This window comes from Camarhynchus parvulus, chromosome 7 (genome assembly GCF_901933205.1).
Source record: "Camarhynchus parvulus chromosome 7, STF_HiC, whole genome shotgun sequence".
NCBI lineage: Eukaryota > Metazoa > Chordata > Aves > Passeriformes > Thraupidae > Camarhynchus > Camarhynchus parvulus.
Window position 1 is genome coordinate 3,522,491 of NC_044577.1, and position 23,280 is coordinate 3,545,770.

The window sequence follows — 23,280 nt, forward strand, 5'->3', positions numbered from 1 at the left end:
CATTTTTTATTTGATCTAAGTGTGAACTTTCTCCACCCTCTGCCCCTCCTTCCCTTCTGGAGTGGTTAGAGAGGTTGATTGCAGCCAGGATTACACAAGAGATGCCAGTTGCACACATGTTTTGCATAACTGTGCTGTGTTGATTTCAGACAGGGTGCCCCAAGTTCCCTCCCTGCCTTGCAACAGCCAGTCGAGATCTCTATCTTCATTCCTGAACTGGAGAAATGCCGGTGAGGCCCTGACTATTGAACCTTTGACAAAGAGCACTTGGATGGGACAGAGCTATCCCTGTGGAACAGGGATATTCTACCTAGAATTTGTTTGGGCTCTTTGTATCAAAGGTGCCAGAGTTGTTCTGCCACTGGGAAGGGCTGCAAGTGATCTGTGCCAGCTGCTCTGTGTTAAGGGAATGTGCTCCCCAAGCACATGTCCTTTCCTTCTATTCCAGCAAGAGGCATAAATGTTCTCATGTGCTCTGAGACAGCCAAGGACCTCTCTTGGGGAGAATCCTGACTGGAAAATTAAGACAGGATCATCCCAGTGCTCATTTTGGGACTAGTTCCATGTGGCTTTTATCTTTAGGAGCAGTGAGGTCTGCTTGATTTCAATGAGAATTAGGGGCTTTGACAGCCTAAGCCCTAGCCTGTGTTCCAGTTCCTTTGCCAGGAAATAGGTAGATACTTTCTTCCTCCTGCCTCATTTATTTGGAGTGCAAGTCAAGACCAAACTGGATGGGGCTTTGAGCAACCTGGTCTAGTGAGAGGTGTCCCTGCCCATGGCAGTGGGGTTGGAATGGGATGATTTTCCATCCCAAACCATTCTGTGATTTTGTGACAACAGCACAGGGTCCCCCCCAGCCAAACAGAGCTGGGGCTGTTCCCAACAGGTGTTGCCTTGTGGGACGGAGCTGGCCTCACAGGTAGCCCAGATGATTTAAGGGCTTCAAGATCTTTCTAAAAAATAAATCACATGCAAAAAATACACTGCAGAGGATCTGATGTTGAGATTTTTATATAGAAAAGTGACATGGGCCATAGACTCTCTCTCACTTGGATACCCTTCATGTGCCTGCTTTTTGCTTGTTTCCTTGGAGACAGTGTCTTGTCTGAGAGCAGTTAGCCTTGGCTAGGAAAGGCCTGACATTTCTGGTTTGTGGGATAAAGCTGTGCTGATGAATTTTCCAACAACCACAGAGGCAGGATTTGGTACAGACACAAGCAATTCTGAGCAGGGTTATCATGTGGGCATCTCTAATACCTCTCTGGGGACACCCCTGAAGTCCCTGGTGTGAGAGCGGGTTCAAAGATCCTCGAGGAGAGCCCAGCAATCCCTGTCCCTCAGGTATCAGAAACGTTTGACAAATTTCTCCCTTCCCTTTCCTTCTTCCAAAGAGCTGAGTCAGCTGGACTGGCATGTCTGGAACTCTGTGGCACCAGAGCAGGCAGTCTGCCAGCAGCATTACACACTGCATCCAAGGGAACACGTCACTCCTCTCTCTCTCTCTTTTTTTTTTTTCCCTTTGCAATCCCCACCCTCTCCCTTTTATTTTTCCTTGTTGATCCGTGTAGGTGAGTCAGAGAAACCTGCTCATCCACAGCCTGTTCCTTCTTGCCAAATCCTGGAGCAGCACTCCCAGTTCTTGTTGGGTGTCAGGAATAGGTTATGAAAACAAAAAATGATGCAGTCGGTGTACTGGGTATGGAGCCCATAGGGTAAATGCACACTGAATGTGCCAATTAGAATGGCTTCCTAACAGAGTGATGCCTGTTATAGGAGGCACCTTATTCTGTGATTCATATATAATATTAGTTTTATTCCTATAAAACACCAGGGTGGAGCAGGGAGATTCTTTAAGGCATAAATTGGAGAGCATTTGGGGATAAAATCCATCTTAATTCCGAATTTTGAAGCAACGGAAGAATGGAAAATTTCAAGTAGGAAAACAGGGAGTTCATGGAAGTGGTTTTGACTGATGTTTTGGTATCAATTGTAGTTTTACTAATCTGAATAAATTCCATGGATATTGCCACATTTCCTCAGAGTTTGCACTATTGATGAGTTTCTGACCCCAGGAATTAAAACATCACAAATCTGGGTTCCCATATCAGATACTAACAAATAATAGCATAAGGTGATAAACTGGCCTTTTTATTTACCTTACAATATTTATTTCGTGAGTGGGAAGGGAGCGAATGAGCAAATATGCAATGTAACTTTTCCTCTTTGGTCAGCTGACTCCAGGAACCAGGTGTGTAACTTAGTGTGAAACTGCAGGTGCAGGTGTTGCTGTAGGGCCAGGTGTGTCTCCATAGCTACATTTCCATCAGGCAGCATCAGACCTTGATTTTTGGCATCTTGTGTTGGAATGAAGCTGTTCAGCTGCAAAGGATAGATCATTCACCAGGAAAAGTGCTTTGCTGGACTTTTAGGTGCCATAGTAAAATGTCCGTGTTAGCTACATTGTGAAAAATGTATCCAATTACGTTCATATGGTCTTCTACAAGCCGCAAGTTTGTTCCAAGAGCTGAAAACGAGCCAACTTTGAGAGGCTGCAAGTACAGATCTGGCTGAGAAGCACGAGATTTCTGCCTTGATCAGCATGAAGTGCTGGAGTGCAGGCCCTGGGACAGGATCACACCATGGTGAAGAGAAGGGAAAGGCCATTTTGTGCCAGGTGATCAAGAGGACTTTGTGTCAGGTCACCAAGATGACTCTTGGTAAGATACAGTCATTTCTCTGAGTTCCAGCCCAAGAGAAGAGGAGAGGAAGGTTTACTGCCCAGCCACCTTCTGCAGGGGAGGAACCCAGAGGGCCAACAAAAAGGGACTTGATACAGGCAAGACATCAGTGTCACAGTGGGAATGAACCCAGATGTTCTCAATTCCCATCTACTGACTCAGTTACAAGACTCTGCACGCAAATTAAAAGAATAGATGTAAAAAAAGATAAAGATTTTTTTTTTTCTTCCAAGTATTGAGGAACAAGAAAATTTACATCTTTTCACTCTTGATCCAGACTTCTGGGTGAAATCACCTATTTTTATTTTTTTTTCATCAGGGAATGTAATTAAGTATATTCAGAATTTCCTAAATTCCCTGTTTTTATAGGAAACTTTTTTAAAGTATTTCTGGATGCTTACAGAGCTATTTTCTGTTGTCCAGCTTTTCTGTCTTTCAGCCTAAGCAGTTGCTTTTTCTTCCCCTATTTTCTTTTTCTTCCTTTTGGTTTAATTTCACACCCATATTTAATTCCCTTGCATTTTGTCAACTTCCCTTTCAGTCACAATTAGTTTCTGAATCTACCCAGGACTTGTAGTGCAAAGCTAATTGCACCAAAAAGGAAACATCCTAAACCCCCAAATCTTTCCTTCCTTCCTTTCTACTCATTCTCTCTACTGAACAAAACAAAAAAATCCTGGGTATTAAGAAATACTCTGATATTGTTGGGGTTTATTTTTTGTATTGAAACCAACAAATAACAACCCTTCCCCCCGGAAAAAAACCCAAACAAACAATAACAACAACAAACTAGGAAAAATATTGAGACTAACAGGAATTGCAGAATTTTATTACCTATAAAAGATTAATCTAGCTTCAGTATCAGACCTAGATAGTTGATATAGAGGTTTGTGCTAGAATAGAAGCTGCCCAGTGTCTGAGATTCCTCTCTTAAAGGACCCTATCATCCTTTAAAGGATACCTTTACTGTTAATATTGCCGTGCTGAGATCTGTTTTTACAAAATGCTCATGATTTCCTCCTGCCAAACACTGTGGTTAGTTTTGGCTGTGCAGCAGGAAAGACCACTGGTGTAGGTGAGAAAAGTGCCACCTTTATTTCGAGCTGCTCTGCATTGTTGGTGCTAAACACACCAGAGTTTATCAGAGTTGTGAGGCAGAGAGCAAGAGCAGGGGATGGATGGGAAGGCTGCACAGGTGGAAGGAGACAGTCACTCTCCTGCTGTTTGACCTCATTTGACACTGGTGCAAGACATGGCAGAACTGCATGCCTGAGCAGCAGATCTTGATGAGGGTGACATGAAGGCATGGGCCATGCTGATTCCTGGGCAGTTAGAGAAGTGTGAATAACAATTTTCATGTCCCAAAGGAGCCCATTAGTTTCACAGCCTGACCTGCTTTTGGAAACAAGATTTCCTTCAGTGTTGGCCTTGATCAAAATAAGTGCAAACTCCCAACATCAGTGGTTAGGAAAAGAAGAGGACCTGTCAGTATTACTCTTCCCAAGTTGCTGTTATCTTCATGACAGCTTGGTCTTAATTGTCTGTTTCCAAAACTTTGTTTCTGACAGTGACAAGAAAAGGGAAAACTTACAGGAAGGGAGTGTGTTCTTCCTACCTGCTAACACAAGACATAAAAACTGAAAGGGGCCAGGTGCTAAAAGATGCTTTTTCACACAGGAGCTTGTAGGTGGAACAGGGGAAATCATTGCCACAGGATAAGAAGAAATGAGTTAAAGGGCTTGCTCAGTGATTTTATGCAGGAGAAGACTTACCTGGTGTTTTAGTGGAATCTAAACATGGTGTCTCTCTATTCTCTGTTGTTTATATAGTATTGGATACCTGGTAGCACTCTGGCACTGCCTGCTCCAAATAATTCTTAGATTCTGTTGGCTTTGTACTGCTCAGGGGCTTCTGCAGGATATGCAAAGGGGCTGCACTTGAAATAAATGCAAACTGCACATAGCTGATATGTATTGGCTTCCTAGAGAAATCTGGCCCAACATCTACATTTGTTTTACCCAAAGAGGAAACAAAAACCCCCAAACAAAAGCTCTTGTGAAGGGAGTGTTTGTCCAGCAGCATTCCTGATCTGCACTGAGGTGCCCACACCCTGTGCTGCCCCTGGGAGCTGTTCCTCCCCACCTGCAATGGAAGCTGGGCTCGTGATGGATGACGTGTGGATCTCCAGGCACCTCCTGACATTCCTGCTGAGCTGTGCCACTGGCAGGAAGCACACAGGACAGGCCAGAGAGGAACAGCCCAGCCTGAACTGGTTTTTATTTTACCTGCTTGCTGTGTTGCTGGGGCAGGGTTAAAATTAAGAGAAACCAACAAGTGCATTTTGGAAGGTTTGCCTCGTGAACCAATTAACACTCCACTTATCAAGTCAACTTTATATAATGTTAAAGTCTGAAGTGGAGTGGAAAGTCACAGAGTTAAGGTTTAACCTCTTTCTTCAGCCTGTGCCCACCCACATCCAGATAGCAAGGAGACATTGCAGGTTGGACTTTCCAAAGTCACCTCTTGTATTCCCTGGAATGCCTCTACCCCTTTTAAAAGTTAGTGATGATAAACCTGGCTGCTTGTAAGTCACTTTAAAGCCAGCCAGGTGATAAAACACCAGTAATTTTGTGGACTTCCTGGTTTGTGTTAGTTCATCTCAGCACCAGAGTGCAATGTAAACAGAATCCTTTTCTAGTATTATTTAATTAATCACGTCAGAATCCATGTAGAATTCCTAGCAACCCCACCAGTGCTGGGGTTCTGGACCTTCTGGGACATGTTGGTGTGGGACTTGGACAGTGCATCCAGGTCAGTGGCCTCACAACATTAAGTACAGAACATTTGCACTTGAAATTTTCAAATGTAAGTGGGGAGGGAAATCAGAATGCTTCATTGGCATTAATGTAACTAAAAATTGACTGTCAGGTCCTTTTGCCAGATGTGAATGAAGGAAACAGTTAAACCATGAGAAATACATGAGGAGAGCTTCTATGTAGTGTAATATGTGTTTCTTCAGACATAGAATTGGAGCACATAGTTGCGAATTTCATCTCTTTCAAAACCAAGTGCAACATTATTGTCCCTATCTGTGTTTTCCTTGATTTGGTGCATGATTTATTTGCATGTTTTCACATAGACAGGTACATTTTCTTTTGTTTTTTGCACATACACAGATACAACATACAAACCTGCAAAGTGAACAGGTGCTGCAGGAAAAAAATGTGCTGGAAAGGAAAAAAATGGGGTGTAAGATTCTTGCTTTTTCTTGGTTTGAATGGGTGCTGCAAGATCGCAGCAGGAGCCGTGTGAATATTTGGACAATTTGGAAGATTTCAGTAATTCTGTGACTGTGCCAATGAAACAGGAGTTTGTTTGTTTGTTTGTTTATTTGTTAAACTTCTGGCACAAAAAGGGCACCTATTTATTTATAACCCTAGTGGCAGATTGAAACATTGTTTTATCTGTAAAATTCTGCAGATTAGTTAATAAATAAATACAGTCTAATGAATCATATAACACAGCCACTAGTAGCTGTAAAATAAATTGAAACATCTATTAAAGTAACAACAGGCTGCAGGCAGAACCTCCTGAAGAGACAGATAAGGACCCAGCCCCTTAAATGCTGTACCTGAGCACTGATATTTACAGATTTACTCTAGATTCTGGCTGTGTGGTTCCCAAAGACAGGGTATGGATAGGAAAAGTTTCTCTTGACTAGTGCACTTACTTCTTGGATGAAATCCTCAGGGCTTATGTAGAATCTGGTGTTCAGCACTGCTTGTTGTGGCATATTGAGGGAGACCTGAACACTGGTACAATACTCAGTGCTTGCTGCTTGTTTGACAGTGCTGTAAACAACTGGCAGGTGGATGCAAGAGTCAAGCTGCTGGTTTGTGCCCTGGAGGTGTTTGTAGGAGAGGCAGGCATGTCTAGAGAACCCCAGAGTTGGAGGTGTGATGTTTTGCTGTTGTTTCACTGGGTGCTGATGTCCCATGAGGATCCAGCTGGGTTTCACTGCCAGCTGTAATAGGACATGGTAGCTGTCAGCAAAAATAACTTATCATTGACTGCCACTGTGGAAAAAGTCAGGACAAGCTGCTTTTCACTTGCTGAGAACCTCACAAAATACTGTGCCTGTTGAAGAGCCATGTGTATATCAGTTACACTTGATAATAATGTTGACTGAGAGGCATCGGGCCACGAGGTCACAAAGTCAGTCAAGTGCTCTGTTGTGAGCTCCAAGTCAAGACCTTTATGTAGGCTTTTCCTGTTGTACTGCTGCATTTTGAGTTTTGAACCTTTTAAGGTGCCCAGAAACCTTTTTAAGCACAAATCTACTTGTGTGACTTCTGTACTGCATGATCTGGTGACCCAGCCCTTTACTACATGGGTCATTATTAGGGTTCATGGACCCTATTATTATTAGGGCTCATGGCCTCATGAACCCTAATACTTGGCCCAAAATGTGTGACTCAAAAAGGTCCTTATGAAATGGAGACGTCAGAATTCCGTGAGGTCCAGGAATGTATCCACATCCCTTGAAACATAGCCCAGGTGTTGCTGCCTGTTCTTGGACTGGGAAGATTAAAAAGTTAATGTGAAGTTTTCATAAGGTGACTAGAGATTTTGTTCTTGCTGAAAATTAGATTGCTTTAAGATGTCACCGGTTGGGCCCTCAGGGGAGGATGCACTTGACACTGTGTGTCTCCAGTCCGTGTGTTTGTGTTCTCTAGCCTTTATTTCAGATGTTTACACGTTGTGACTTCTGCATTCAGGTTGTCTTGGACAATCTTGGGCTGCCTGTGGAACTTGACCTTATTTCTGAAGTCCAGTATATATGAGTATTGTGTGTGTAATCTCACAGGCGAAAAAAAAAAGAAAAAAAGGCAAAGCATCAAAGAGCCCCCATGAATTTCAATTAACACATTTACAGTCATTAAGCACAGCAGTGAGGTACAGCTTCAGAGTGGGAGGCAGTTCCCTTTGCAAAGCTACGTGCTGCTCAGAGCCAGCATGGGCTTAGGTCTCACTCTAATTTTTTTGTGATTAGTTCGTTCAGGGGTCTGTTATTCATGTAAATATTTTTGTGTGTGAGCCTTTGAGCCCGGCAGCTCCAGACAAGCCGAGGTGCAGTGTTTAATTACAGTAGCAAGTCACAGCCACCGTGTTGTATCTCCAGAGCCTCAGCCCTCCTGCTGCAGCCTCAGCTCTGCCTTGGCCCTCTCTGCCTCTCAGAGCTGCATCAAGGACAGCAGCAGCTGTAATTGCCACCTTCCTGCAACTATTGCACCCTTCTTTTTGGTCCCATGTGGGGTAAATGTCGTCAAACTGTGCTCAGTTTCCCAGTCTGAAAGAACTCCATGCAGCACATGGCCTCACAGTGCCACATGTTGTTTTATTTCTGATTTGATTTTCTTATTGTTCCTCTGTTCTGTGCCATCCTAACTATCTCCTCTCACTCTTTAATGTTTACTCTCATATCTAATATAATCATAGTGTATTATTAAGTCCTTAATTTCTCAGTAGACGTACCAGTGCTATTTTTCTGTGTCTCCCTACTTGTGAGTGCTCCACAAAATTAGCCTCTGTACATCTGGCAAAGTGCACGAGTTCATTTACATGCTGTGAAGAAGGGAATTATTACCTTAATCATATGTATGAATAATTGAAGCCCAGGAAATCAGAATAACTCGCCTGCAGTCACAAATTTGTAGTGTAACCAAGAGTTGAACTGTACGCTCCCTAGTCCCAGCCCAGCACCTTAAATCACATTTCCTACCTCTGTGTTAAAGCTGATTGTGCTCTGATAAGTCCCATTCAAGGCAAAGGGCTGCTCTGTAGGCACAGTGTGACTGCAGAACAGTTCCCTTCACTTAGACACCTTCCAGTTTGAGGGAAGAAAACAATTAGTGAATGAATAAAGGTTATGATTATGATGGGGAGCTCACTGATATGCTGAGATGCTCAAATGCATTCAGGAAAGGGCAACAAGGCTGGTGAAGGGTCTGGAACACAAGACCTGTGGAGGAGTGGGTGAAGGAGCTGGGGTTGTTTAGCCTGGAGAAAAGGAGGCTCAGGGGCGACCTAATTGCTCTCTAGAACTCCCTGAAAGGTGGTTGTGGTCAGGTGGGGGTCAGCCTCTTCTCTCAGGCAATAGGACAAGAGGATACAGCCTTGATCTGTGCCGAGGTGGTTCAGGCTGGACATTAGGAAAAAATTCTTCACAGAAAGAGTGATTGGGGATTGGAATGATCTGCCCAGGGAGGTGGTGGAGTCACTGTCCCAGGAGATGTTTAAAAAAAGACTGGACATGGCACTCAGTACCATGGTTTAGTTGATAAAGTGGTGTTAGGTCATAGGTTGGACTTGATGATCTCAAAGGTCTTTTCCAACCTAGCTGAGTCTGTGATTCTGTGAAGTATCAGCTCAAAAGAACATTCTAATTTTAACACTGCTCCAGAAAGCTTCAGTTGGAGAATACTGGTGTTTGCTCCAGCTCTGGGGTGCTGGGGGCTGAGCAGGAGTTCAGATTTTACAGAAGTCCCACTGAGTGCCCTGCTGTCAGGGGGTCTCCTGGTCTGAGCCAAAAGTAGCTGTGTTACCTGGCCATGCAGTGCAAAAATCCTGGCTGGCTCCACTTCCACAGTCTGGCCAGGGCAACAGAGCAACAGTACTGGAAATCTGGGGCAAGCCTTTGCTCCTTGGACTGGGCCAGCCCATGTCACACGGGCAGCCATGCCCAGCCCTGCCCCAGCAGTGAGTGCTCCAGCTGTGGCCATGGACATGAGCCAATGGACAGGGAGCAATTCTGCTCTGCTTTGCTGCACAGCACAATGTGCTGCCCAAAACAGGCACTGTAGTGTCAGGGCTCTTAAGGGAGGCGGGATTTTAGCTCACTAAAGTGCATTGCAGCTCTGAACCCATTCCATAAGCCTTTCTTGCTTTATGTGCTTATGGCAAGGTGGTACCTGGGATGCCTTGTTGTTTCCCTTTGACTCACTTTATATTCTGCTATTCACTCCCATCTCTTTTGAGAGCAAAATGCTCTGTGAATGCCTTGAGGGCTCTTTCTCTTTCACTGACCTTTTTTTATGACTGCAAAGAAGTTTCCTTAGGCCCAAGTCTGCTTTCTGTCTTGAATATTGACCTTAGAGTTACACCATCTCGTTGTCGCTGCACGCAGACTTCCCAGCTATCAAAGTTCACCCACAGGACTCAAAGTATTCCTAACTCAGAAACACCTTGCTTTTATGTCCTCCTCCTCCTCTTTCCCCTCCTCCCTCCACATGAGCATTTTAATTTCACAAGCAAAATCCATTTTGCTGTGAATTTCGATGAGTGGTTCACCTGTTTCCAGGGCAAAAATTGTACTTCAAATTTAAATGTCTTTTTCACTGTGACTGTCATAATATTTTCCATTTGAGGCTGAGATTCCACCGTGGGTTTTCTGTGCCATGTTGTCATCTGTCCAAATCTAAGCTCAAATGTGTGGAAATTCTGACATTTCAGTAAGAAATATAAAGTGGGTTTTTTATGTTCTTCAAGTTGGCTGTTTCATAGGTGTGGCCGCTGGGTTTTGCCCAGCACTCTGGTCTTTCCCATTTCAACAAGAGATCAAAGATTTCTCAAGTTTTTTGGGCTTGCTTGCATTGACTGTGCCGTGTCGTTTTTGTGAGAGTAAGTGACGGTGATTTTTTATCTGATTGTTGATCCTGAAAAGCTGATAACAGAATAATTACCCCAAACCAGGCATTTCCAGCCTGACTTTGCTTGGCAAGAGATGGTTGTGTGTGATGCTGAACATGGTGTCCGTGTACACGTGCATCTTGGAGGAGGCAGCTTCAAATCAAGCAAACTTGGAGTGGTTTCACAGTGAAAATGGCTCTGAGGCAGAAAGAGCCATTCTGCTCTGTGGTAGAAACTCTGTCTCCAGATTTGAGAGGAGTTTCTTGGGGTTTTGAGAGGGGTTTGGTAGATGTAGTGCTGTTGGACTCCTTCCCCTCAAGTCAATGCCCTTTAGTCAGAGTCTGCTTATGCCCAGGAGTGTGAGCTACATGTTTTGGGGGCAAATTTTGAATATTGCTGTTTACCTACACTCAAGTATTTGACAAAGGCTAAAATATTTTTTGTCAGTCATGTGGTTTCATGTCAGGTTGTTATGTGGAACAAAGTATGCTGTTGAGATTATCACTGAAATTGAATTCTCTAAAAGGCTTTTGAAGCTTTCTATCAGGTAATATGAAATACATAGAAATGTACACCCACTGGCAACATTCACTTCCTTTTTTTTTTTTTGTCATTAACTTCTTTGAGAATACAAGGGGATATTTGCAGCTCTTTCAGTGGCTTGACATTTGTCACAATGATACAATTTCTAAAATGTTGACTGTAATTGCTGCCTCAGCTCACTGAACCTCTTAGCAAACGGGCTGTGAGAATTGCTGGTGACACAAACTCCTGCTATCAGAACTGATTCCATTGTGGTGTGACCTGATCAATTGCTCTTCAACACAAGTCCCAGTCACTCGGTGTAATTTTACAGTGTAAATCTCTGTGTCATTTTATAGTGTAATATTTTACACCTCTGGGGCTATGATGTGATTGCAGCTCTAGAGCCAGGGGGGACAGAGTTGGGAAATGAACCCAAGGGAGTTGTGCCTGATACTACTCAACTGGTGCTCACAAACTTCATTCTTTGCAGCTGTGTATTAAGCAACATGACCAACATTTGCCACATATTGTTTATTCTCTTATCTTTCCCCCAGAGAAGAGAAAGTGTGTACAGGGCCTGTACACTTTCCTTGAGGAATTATGTTCCTCAAATCCCATATTGCCTGTAGAAATCATGTTTTTATCATTAACTTTTATCCTCTCTATTAACCTTCAAATTTGATGGAATTTGGGTAGCTGACCGTCCGAGATATCATTGGAAAAGCTCTGCCATGTTGTTTGTGAATAGTTGCTGAAATGGTTGCAATGCAGGGAGCAACCATTTGAAGAGGTCTAATAAAACCTCTTTTTTGACTGTTAATTATTAATTTTTTATAATATGCGCTTGCAGCAGAATATTTCTCTCTGTGTTAAATGATAATAATGTAATTAATTGTAGCTGCCTAAAATAGCTGCGAGCAATCACCACTTTTCCTTGTGTCTTACAGTTTATCTAAGTTGCTTGATAGCTTAGTGTAGCCAAACTGGGTGGGCTAATTTAGCCCTGCTTCAGCTCAGTTAACATAATTCCTTCCATTGCGCTGGATTTTTTTATTAGACACCACATTAGCTTCTAATGAAGGTGTCAGACTGACAGACATTGATGCCATCTAGATGCACAATGAAGCATTGTAATGGTGATTATAGAAGCCTCTCCATCCTGGGGAACCTCTGGTGTGTTTTCCTAAAGGTGCCTCCAGAATGAACTGGCTGGTTTATGTTTAAGAGCTGGGGCTTGATCCACATCGTTCACATCAAGGGCAATTATTCTGGGAATGATAATGAGTCTCATGCTGGGCCTCCACTGAGAATTCCATTACCAGCATCAGTTATGGCAACAGTGTAAGCAAGCGAGCAAACTAAAATGAGGGCCACAGCAACTCTTTGGTCTAAGACACACTTTCTTGAGGATAAGCCTCATCTCAAAACAAAGAAATCCACAGTTTGGATACTAACTAAAAGCAGGGGTTTTTTTTCCCTTGATTGTGCCACTAAAATGTGCATGCAAACTTTTTGGGAAAACCTAAAAGTTTCTGCAAGCATGTTCTTTTCATCAAATTCCTTTTTTCATGTTTGAGCCCTCTGACCAGCTCATTCTTGGCTGTGCCTGTCCCCCCACAGCTTCCCCACATTCCCCCATCCCAGTGGTGACGATGCAGTTTGGCTGCAATTAGTACAGCTCCCATTTCATTAAGTAAATGACTGTGAAACGCTTTCAATATTGGGACAAACCCAATAGAAACATGTAGATCACCCAACAGAGGATGTTCTCAATTTCTTTGGCCAGAAACTAAAATTCTTACCTAAGGTTTTCAAAACTCTGGAAGAAGTTTGACCTTCCCCTTCCCTCAGCCAGCTCTGAAGTTTGCAGCCAATGGTGTTTTACTAGACTTGCAGCACTGACTTAATAGCTCTTTAGTTATTAGAGGATAAATGTTCATGTTCTACAAGTTTAAATTATATTAAAAGCCTTTATTAGCACCACTTGGCAAAATACCTTCTGGCTAGCTTTCTGGCCTTGGGCTAGGCCATTCTTGTGGTTTCTTAATGACATACTATGAAATGGATATAATTTATGAGAATTTGGTGCCAGGTTTTGTGTGTATTAAGAGGCATTTGCCGTTTGAGCTTAATGCTGCTGAGCAAAATGAAAAAAAATTAAAACTTGAGTTATGTCTTGCATTCATCTGGCTTGATTTTCATTGTACGTGGCTTTTTGTATTTTTATGTATATATATTTATATTATATATATTTTTACGTTATCTGGTCTCTGAATTACTGGTGGTTGTTCAGTTTTGGCACATAGCAGTGCTGTTACCCAAGTTACTTTCAATTTATTTTCCAACCCCTCCCTGAGTAATTTTGGCAAAGTGTTCTCAATGAAAGAACTCTGAGCCACGTAATAGGTTTCCCCACAGTTGGGAGAAGAATTAGGCCACTGGGGCAGCTCATTTTTGTGACAGCAGCTGTGCCAAGGGCCAAAGGCCTCAGAAGTTTCTTTCCCACGAGACTTGGTGCTGGGGTGTGATTCAGCTGGTTGGTATTTTCCCCCCTCTCAGCATCTGTTTATTTGCTTTGCCACCGAGGCCGCCTCCTTTTCCTTCTGCTGCTACAGCGTCAGTGTGAAAAACGGATGGGGCAAAGCACCTGGCGGGTGGGAGGAGGCGTGTGCTGTGGGAACACGGGCCTGGGAGAGAGACCTGGGGCTTGAGTAACCTTTCTTAGGTGTGTTTCCATCACAAGAGTTGTTTGTGGCGGAGGTGTGAGCTTTGGTGACGGCTGCCGTGGATCTGACCCCGTGCTCTCATTCTTTCCGCAGTGGGGAAGCCTCACAAGTGCAACTACTGCGGCCGGAGCTACAAGCAGCGCAGTTCTCTGGAGGAGCACAAGGAACGCTGCCACAACTACCTGCAGAATGTCAGTCTGGAGGCTGCTGGGCAGGTCATGAGTCACCATGGTGGGTGCAAACCGCCTCCAGAGCTCCCTTGGACTTGGAGCGGCTCGTGCGGGTTTCTTTCCATCCCTTCTTCTTCCTTCCTTTCCATCACCTCCATCTCAGAGATTGCTTACACTCAGAAAGGCAGGAGGAGAAAAAAAAGATGGGCTGAAATCCTCACTCTGTCCAGTTTAACAGCCCTATTTGGGCTTATTTTGTTTAAGTCAGTGTTTCACTTTTTAGTATGTGAACATATGCAGACATGAAAATAAAGCCAAGTCACCTGTTGAAAATTACCCAAAAAGTCATGTCATAGAATCATAGAATGGTTTGGGTTGGAAGGCTCCTTAAAGATCCTCTAGTTCCAACCCCCTGCCATGAACAGGGACACCTTACAATACACCAGGTTGCTCCAAGCCCCATCCAATCTGGCCTTGGATGCTCCCAGGGATGGGGCAGCCACAACTTCTCAGGGGCCTCACCACCCTCACAGGGAAGAATTTCTTTGCAATGTCCCATCCATCCCTGCCCTCTGGCAGTGGGAAGCCATTGTCCTTTGTCCTGTCCCTCCATCCCTTGTCCCAAGTCCTTCTCCAGCTCTCCTGGAGCCCCTTTAGGCGCTGGAAGGGCTCTGAGGTGTCCCCAGAGCCTTCTTTTCCCCAGATGAACACCCCCAGCTCTCCCAGCCTGGCTCCACAGCAGAGGAGCTCCAGCCCTTGGAGCATCTCCAAGGCTTCCTCTGGACTTGCTCCAACAGCTCTGCGTCCTTCTTATGCTGGGTGTTGCAGCCACGTATAAAATGTATGATTCTCTTCCCCTTCCTTTCTGATAGTGAGTGATAATTAGAAAAGATAAGGATGGCAGAGGTATTCAGAAGTCATTCTTTTTACCCTCTGTAATACTATTTTATGCCTCCAAAAAAGGGAGAGATGGATGTCAAAATCTCTAGAGCAGAATGGAATTCAATAGTGTTGTAAAAAGTAATTGTAACCAAAAAAAAAATGTTTGTATGCATTTACATTTGCTGGTATTAATATGTTAACTAACACTGCATGTGTTAATATACATAAGGGCTGAAGATTGCCAAAAAGATTGTTGAAAGCAAGAAATGTCAAACTCTGTGAATTTGTTTTCAGAAATTTCTGGAGCTATTAGTATGGATAATGAGCATAATGTCTCCGACTGCAGGGTTGAAGGCTTATCTGTAGCACTAAATGCTAAATGGTAGCTGTCCAAAAAAACAGTTATAATTTTATTCAAAATTAGTGTCTCACAAACTCTTCTAAAACTGAACTTCTTTTAAGTTTTCAAAGTTGTCTTTAGATATTTGATACTTGAAGACTTAAAAATTTTTTAGTATTCAGAAAATATAAAAACGTTTTCCATTTTGATTAAAAATTGCCATATACCTACAAATACCAAAAAAAGTTAGTTTGTGGGTAAATGAAAAGGCAAAAGAACACTTCAATTTCTTTTTTTTTCTATTTTGCTTATCATGACTGAGTGGAGAAATTTGGCTTAATCTGGAAATAATTTCTGTTAAATAATTTTTAAAACCCTGAAAATGCAAGCTGAAATAAAATCTATTCAGCATTGCTACTATAGGCTATATTTCGGTGACAGAAATCTCCAAAAATTTTTAAATAGTACTTTCCCATGATCAATTTAAGCCTATAAAGGCACATTAGACAGTTTTAGTACATGTTGCCAAAATATTCATACAGCTCTATTAAGTAATTGCTCTCTTTGTAGACACCCTGGAGACTAAAGTCAACATTTAAAATGTCATGGATGTTTTAAAGATATTGACATGAGTGATTATGTGCCTGAGGTGGCTTTTTTTGGTAAAAGTCAGTGAAAAGGCAGGTTTCAAGGCTTTGCTCTGGAGGTACCTGTTGTGGGCTTGGTCAATTAGGTAGGAGTTGAACCACTGAATTGATTCCCAACAAAATACCCACTCCTTGTGCCTGTTAACCAGGGGGGGATGCCTTCAGTCAGCCTTTCCTTAGGGAATAACAGGAGCCTGCCCACAGCTCTGACAGCCAGGATGTTTGAAATCCTGTTGTGGAGGAGCTTCCCAAATGCTGCTCAATGTCTGGTTTTATTAGACAGTTATTTATTAAAATAATAAATTAAATTAATTAAAATTTCTGAGGAAATCTAAAGCTTTTTTCTAAGCTGCCTAATGCCATGACAAGAAGGATAAGTCCTTAACCTTGTCTGCCCAAAGAAGCTGCAGTGATTGACCTTGCATTGATTTTTCTATCACCTGAAGTTAAACCAGTGCAAATCCCATGTGGACAGTTCTTTTATTTACAGCCTGACTGACTTTGCTTGGACTTAAAATAGAAGTGTTCACACAACCACTTCACTTTTCTCAACAAAATTAGCTTAAAGCAGCACTTTGAATTCAACCAGTGCCTCTTTCTCCTCTGGGCAAATATGTCTGTGCCTCCCCTGGTGAATGTTGAAGGGGATGTTTGATCCAGTGTCTTCATTTTAGTTGTTTACAGAGGGCACAGCGAGGACAGGCAGTGACAGGGAGCTCCAGATTCAGCTGGGACCAGTCAGAAATCCCAGCTCCCATCCCAGCACCACTCACACCAGTGAAGCTCAGCATGAGGGTCATGAGCACCAGCCTGTAGAGATCTGCAGCAAATCCTTTTTCCTGGGATTGTGAAGGCACCAGGGAAGAGAATAAAAAATTGGTTACTCAGCTTAATCTTAGGCCTTATAGTAACCCTGAAAAAACTGTATTCATTTTCTTGTCTCCCATGTCACACATGGAAATGATATTCCTGAGGATCACTAAGAGTATGTTTTGGAGACTTCTCTTTTGCATCCCATTGGGATGAGCTTTCCTAACTCTCTTTCCAAATACTTGGTGTTTTGTTTTTGCTGGGCGTTTTGAAGCATTGAGTGTGTTTTGGTGTGACTCCTGCTCACAACTTCACCATTGCACACAGAACAGGGAGATGTGGGGATTTTCTGATCTCTACCAGCATCCTGCTCCTCCTGATTTAACAGCACCAGCATTGGCCAACGCTAAGCATTGATCCAAATTATTTCTGCAGAGACTAATTGTTCCAGAAAACTGGAAGCAGCCCCTAGAGGGTTTGGATTTTTTTCAAGCATTGTGCTCAAGCCCATCAGTTTACAGACATGCTACAGACATCTACTTTGGTGCTTTCAATTATCTCTGTCTTGCAGATGGCTAGATCACCTGACTGAAGCCATAAGGGGAAACAAGAGAGGAGGAAGGAGGGTTACTTTTGGGGGGTGAGTAGGAACATACAAATCTCTGGGTCTTGCTCCATTCTCTTGCAGGGTGCCAGTTGCCTGTCGAGCTGCCCCTCCTTGTGTTCCTGTTCCCTGCTCAGCAGGACAGAGGCTGCAAGAGAGATCCCATGATTTTGTTGTTGGAATTTTTCAGCTAAGCAGTGCTGGCTCTGGAAGGAGAAATCAGTCTGCAGTGTGCTGGGGGTGACAAAACAGACAGTCCCTGCATGCCAAGAACATGCCCTTTTTGCAGGAAAGAGCAGGGAGAAATGTTGAAGGCTAGCTATGGTTTGCACCCAGTTATATCTTCTTCTCCACTGCCACAAAGCCAAAAGTCCAGAGAAATTCTTCCAGGAGTGGAGAAGGGTACTCTTTTCAGGAGAAGGAGAAAGAAGCCTAGCCCTAGGCTGTGAGGCTCAAAGGCCAGCTCCACATAAAACACACAATGGCCTTGTGTCTTTCTCTCTTACATAGTTGCTTAAAACATCGTTAAAATGCTGGTCCCACAGGACACTTCCCACCAGGGTCCATGGGAATATTTCCTGTCATTTCTCTGCACACACACACTTCTTTTAAATAGCAATATTGTGAGCCTCAGAAAGGAAATTGAGGTTGATGGAGTAATACTAATTTATACCAGCTGAGACTTAGCCCAGTGTCTGGTGTCTGCACACAAAATATTTATCAGCAAAACACACACTGGGTAATTTTTTTGCTTCTCTTTTTTTTCCTCCTATTCTTTCCTCACTGGTACAGCATAAACTCTTTTAATAGTTCATGTGGTTTCTGAAAAATTAAGAAGTAAAAAGTTAAAGATATTCACTATGATTGAAAAAACAATGTCTTCAGGAAAAGAAAGACTGTTCTGAAGACTATCCAAGTTTATGAATTCAGAGTTTAGCTCAGAAACAATACTTTGTATTAATTACAGTTGAATATTGACAGTGTCAGAGGCAGTGAACTCTTCCATGGGCAATCCAGCAGCACACCCTGATAGCTGATGAAGAACATCCCTGAACAGAAACATACTCAAGCGTGGGCTTTTCCTGGGCTGGAAGTTGGATTTTTAGAATAAAAAAGTCTTCCTGAGCTGAGACTGTAAATGCTCAGCATGAAATGAGTTGCTGTATCTGAGCTAGTTATATCTTGTCAGCTGTTCAAGGTAATGAAGTAGGATGTACTACAACAAAAAAGGAATTGCATTTACTGCTGAGTAAATGTGTACATGAGCTTCTACTACAGAGCAGCTGATTGTTGAGAGCTGGTGGTTTTTGTGTGATCAGTCTGGTTTCCCTTTCTTTTTTTTTTTTTTCCTTAAAAAATCAGGCTGGGCTACGTGTCCTTTATTTGTGTGTTTTTAAATTGAAATGAAAATTAATGTATCTAGAATTGTCAATGTGATATTTAACTTTTCGGGTTTCTGAAATGTGATATCTCATCTGTTTGGTCCAGTTTTGCCTGCTGTTTAAATGGTTTCAGAAACTAGATTATTTCCTTCTTTCCCTTCTCCTAGGAAATCTGCATTAAAAAACACACTCTGGTAATGTATTTCTGTCATAACACAAATATTAGTGTGATTCAGTGATTCTGTTGCAAAAGAGAAGTGCCCTGGATTATAAACTTGGGTTCTGATGTGGGAAAAAGTACCTTCAGCATGAAAAATGGAAAACAAAGTGCTTTTATTGTTGATGATTTTAGTTTTAAAATGAGTCCAAGCAGGATTTTTGCCTGACTTAGAGAAGAGCAGATGTCTTTTTTAGCACTATTCATTTTTCATGGAAGAAAGGTTTCAAATTATGTGTAGGAAATTTTACACACATATGCCCAGCAGCAGAATTATTTAATTATTACTTAATTGTTATAAGACTATACAAATGTCACTACATTTGGGGCTTATTCAGATGGCTTTTAAAATGATCAGGAGCTTTGAACTGGTTCAGGATGCTTTGCACAGGTGTTCCTAGGAGGGATTGGGCACCTTCCTAGCACCACACCACCAGCCTTGTGTGTCCTGTGCACCAAGGGCTGGAAGTGGCACCTGGGTGGACATGGCCCTTGGCTGTCACATCCCAGGATTCACACCCTGTGTGCATGCATCCCCTGAGCCTGGGGAAGCCAAAAAGGACAGACAGAGGCCAGTTCCCAGTGAAAATCAGCAGACATCATCTTTTCTTTCTGCCCAAATCTCCTTGATAAATACTTGAGTAGTGCAGATAGCTCCTGACCAAGCACGGTATTTAATTAACCTTAAAACTTTACCCTTAGCTATTAAAGTATTCCAGGCCTCCCAGTCTGCACTGGGCATTAATTAGGTCACTTGAACACTGCATCGCATTTTGTTGCAACATTAGATTCATTTCATATTTATGCTTTTTTCCCCTCCCTTTCAGTGATGCCAGCAGGACTGCCTTGTAAATGAGAAACCATTGTGTTTCTCAGGGGGAGCATCCTGTACAAATAAAAAAGCAGCAGAGTAAATCATTTTACAGCATATGGTAGATTCTAAGCCTCAAAGTACTCAGCTTTCCATAGCAGCAGAGGCACAAATGGAATCAAATGAATAAATTGCCATGTTTTCTTATTATGGGTATCTGACTTGAGAAGTTCACCTGAGCAGATAGTCTGTTTTGTAATTGCCTGGTATTTGCTCTTCCTTACTAGAAAGAAGGCAGAGACAAGGCTTTTATCACCCCATTTTTGGTGTATTGTGTGCTAGCAAACAGCTGTGTTTAGGAACAGGGGGGTGATTATTCCATGCCAGGATCCTGAAGGTAGTGCAGTTCCCACAGGAGGAAAGTGGGCTGGTGGAGTTCATTTATGGCACTGTCTGGGAGAAGGTGTCTGTGACACAAAAGACTGCCATGGTGAGAGACAGGAGGAGGGCTGGCAGAACAGGAGGCTGCCAGGCCTTCTCTGCCACCTCTGCAATACCCAGCACCTTGCTGGGGGAGTCTGATCTAAGACAGAAAATGCAGTGGGTTCCTCTCAGTTTACAAACTGTAGGAGCTCTGTGCCACATCACCCCAGTTTCTGTGTTTCTGCCATCCATTCTCTATATACCCCAACCATCCCATTAGCACATGCCCTAGTGGCTGATCCCTCTCAGGTTTTTCTTGCTACCTTCTGAGGATGAATGCAGGACAATTAGGCCTGGTATTAAACTCGTAACAGCAGAGCAGAGCTACACACTTGATAGATATTGCAAATGACTGGGACTCTCCAGGTCTGATCAGTCTGCTACCCCTGATTAGAAGAGGATGATTAGAGGAGGATGCTCAACAAAACCAAAGTACTTTGTAGGTGCTTAAGAATGGCTGTATCAGCAAGTGGCATAAAACCCTGTGCAAGTGGCTCACTACCCTGGTTAGAAGCCTGTGCAATTCCTACATTTTAGCTTTAGCACCTTATTCCCTAAACTGACAAATGACAGGAGTGAAATGAGTAAAGACAGAAGAAGTTATTGATTTTTTTGGTTTTGTCTCAAATACAGTGTATGAGCATTCCCCCTGATGTAGTTAGCACAAGAATGCTCCCTGCCGATTCCTGCTCCCTGATGATGTGAAGTAAGATGCAGAAAACCTCTGTTTGCAGACAGTTAGATCTGTGCTTGAGGGGATAAATTATTAATCAAAAAATGGGTAGTTTCTGTGTCTGATTCTGAAGGGAATTTCCATGTGATGTTAATCTTGCAATTCCAGTACAGTGTGTGTTGATTTTACAGTCTCATTACAGTGTGAAGAGAGGAAATATGCTTTAGCAAACTGATCCTTCATTTGAGAACCCTTTGTCTTAGGGAACACACAGCCCGGCCCAGCAAACACGGCTCATCAATGCCGTGTGTGATTTTTAATCATTGAGATTAGTGCAAAAAGATAATACTGAGAGTGATTATGCTGTATTTGTGAAGGGAATACACAGAGAATGATAACTAAAGATTTACATTGTTGACAGGTGACCATATTGAAGAGAGAGTAATACAAAATGTCACCTATGGAGGGAGTTTTCAAAAGTGTCCTCTCTCTCCTCACTGTTGATCTTGAGTGTCCAGAACTAAACAAGCCCTTTTATAAATACTTAAATTTGAGTTGCTGCTAAATAATATGTTCCCAAGGAGACATGTTTTGTGAATGTGGCTCTGCTTACAGGTGATTTCTGTCTTGATGCCCAAAATGTTCTCACACCTTGCTTTATGTTGTGTTGCACAGTCAGCAAGGCTCAAATTATTTGTGTTCTGTGAAGTGTAGACCAGACCTGTCTGATACCATTTTTTTTGGTTTTATTTAGTACCTGCTCTGGAAGATTGTAAGGAACAAGAGCCTGTGATGGACAACAATATTTCTGTGGTGCCTTTTGAGAGACCTGCTGTTATAGAGAAGCTGACAAGCAACATGGGCAAACGTAAAAGCTCCACCCCACAGAAGTTTGTGGGTAAGCTGGAAATGAGCCTTTTATTCTTTTTAGTGCATGGCTATGGGTTATGTGCTATTTGTAATAGCCAGAAGAACAAGGGGAAAAGTAGCACTCTCACAACTTGGTTCTGATACAGCAATGGAGGTGGTTAAATCACAGCAAAAAATCATGATAATTATTGAATTCATTTTACCAGTCCAGATAATTCAAAAGTGAAGTCCACTATCATGAAAATGCCTGAGGAAACCTTGAGCTTTCTACTTCACACTGTTTTGTTTGTGGGGGTTTTTTTTAAGCTTCACTCTAGCCCATTTGAGATTTAGACTTGTCATCTTCCCTCTCCTTGCTCCAGAAAAACAAAAACAAGCTAAGACTGTCATATAATTTTCTGTCTCCATATGTGTTAAAAAAACAAACAACAAGTATCTCGAGACTTCTAATTTGTATTAAATTCCTGACACTTGGCAACAACTGGTCTGATAATACTGGAATGAGGAAGTAAATCACATCCCTTGTGTTGGAAGAAGAAGTTCTTGCTCCGAGTGCAGCACTCTGCACACAATAAACTTATTAATGCATGAATAAGAAACAGCTTTGGGTGGCTTTTGGTTGCCAGATTTAGAATCCTAGGTCAAGAATTCATATTTTACTTTGTGTCTTGACATATTAAAATTATTCAGCTTGTAACAGGTGACAGTATGGAGAATTTTACTTGGTTTTAGCTGTAACTTAAAGCTTCTTTTTACTGCTATTGAAGTAATGCAAAACTTCTTAGGAGGGAAGCTGGAACAGAGAATTGTTTGGGTAAGTGTCAGACTCTGCAGTCACGCAGCAGGGCAGCAGGCGTTTTCCACACTCACTCCCTGAAGGGCAGTCACACACAACTTAAGGGTGTCTCATTCTGCCTATTCTGAGGACACTTGCAGAGAGCATCACAGGACTGTAAGTAATTAGCACAGCCATTTAGAAAAATTGTTGCCCCTCAGCTAAATGGAGATTCAGATGGATTAGTTAAATCACCCCTGAAGGTGGCTGTAAGTAAGCTGCATGGTTTGGAATAGCAGGGGTCCAGCAGTGTGCAGCAGCTCACCTGGGGGGACTGACACACTGACCTGGCTGCTCTCAGTCAGCTGACCATTCCCAAATATCAGTGCTGAGCCAAGGTTAGGCCAGCAGTGATCCATCCCACATGGGGAACGCTGGGAGACATCAGTATTTCCTATGTTGTTACATGTTTAAAGGAGAAAGGTGATTTTACTTGTCCACTCATGTACCATTGACCATATGTTGTTCTTGTGTTCAGAGGTAAATTTACTAATTGGAAATCTTTGCCTGAGAGATGCTATACCACATTATTATTCTCTTCAGCAGGTTCTACTATTTTGTTGTTAGATAAATCCTTTTTTTATCTAGTGTCTAGTAGCATATCACTAGCCATATGTAGGATAAAAAGTACCCCCTTTCATTTTTACGATATCTTATTTTTCTGATCTTTAGTGGCATCACAGTGTTTAGATTGAATAGTAGCAGTCTTCACTTGGCTGCCTTTCTTTTTTTTTCCTCCCCTCCACCATGACCTCACTTTTCTTCTACTTTTCTCCCCAATTAAATATTGTTCAGCTCTATCAGGAAGAATGTGTAATGGTTCTGTTGCTTGCAGGAAATTTTCCTGTGCATACTGCAAGCATGGCACCTGTCCAAAA

The 23,280-nt window shown here is 42.6% G+C and overlaps 1 protein-coding gene across 5 annotated transcripts in view; it reads left to right on the forward strand.

The window, feature by feature from the left end:
- IKZF2 (IKAROS family zinc finger 2) overlaps positions 1-23,280 on the forward strand; it is a 108,727-nt gene that overhangs the window by 80,880 nt on the left and 4,567 nt on the right. For all 5 annotated transcript variants that reach the window (XM_030952925.1, XM_030952926.1, XM_030952924.1 and 2 more), the window contains 2 exons: positions 13,772-13,909; positions 21,452-21,595. In XM_030952925.1, coding sequence (XP_030808785.1) covers positions 13,772-13,909; positions 21,452-21,595 — 282 coding nt within the window. The remainder of the gene's footprint in view (positions 1-13,771; positions 13,910-21,451; positions 21,596-23,280) is intronic.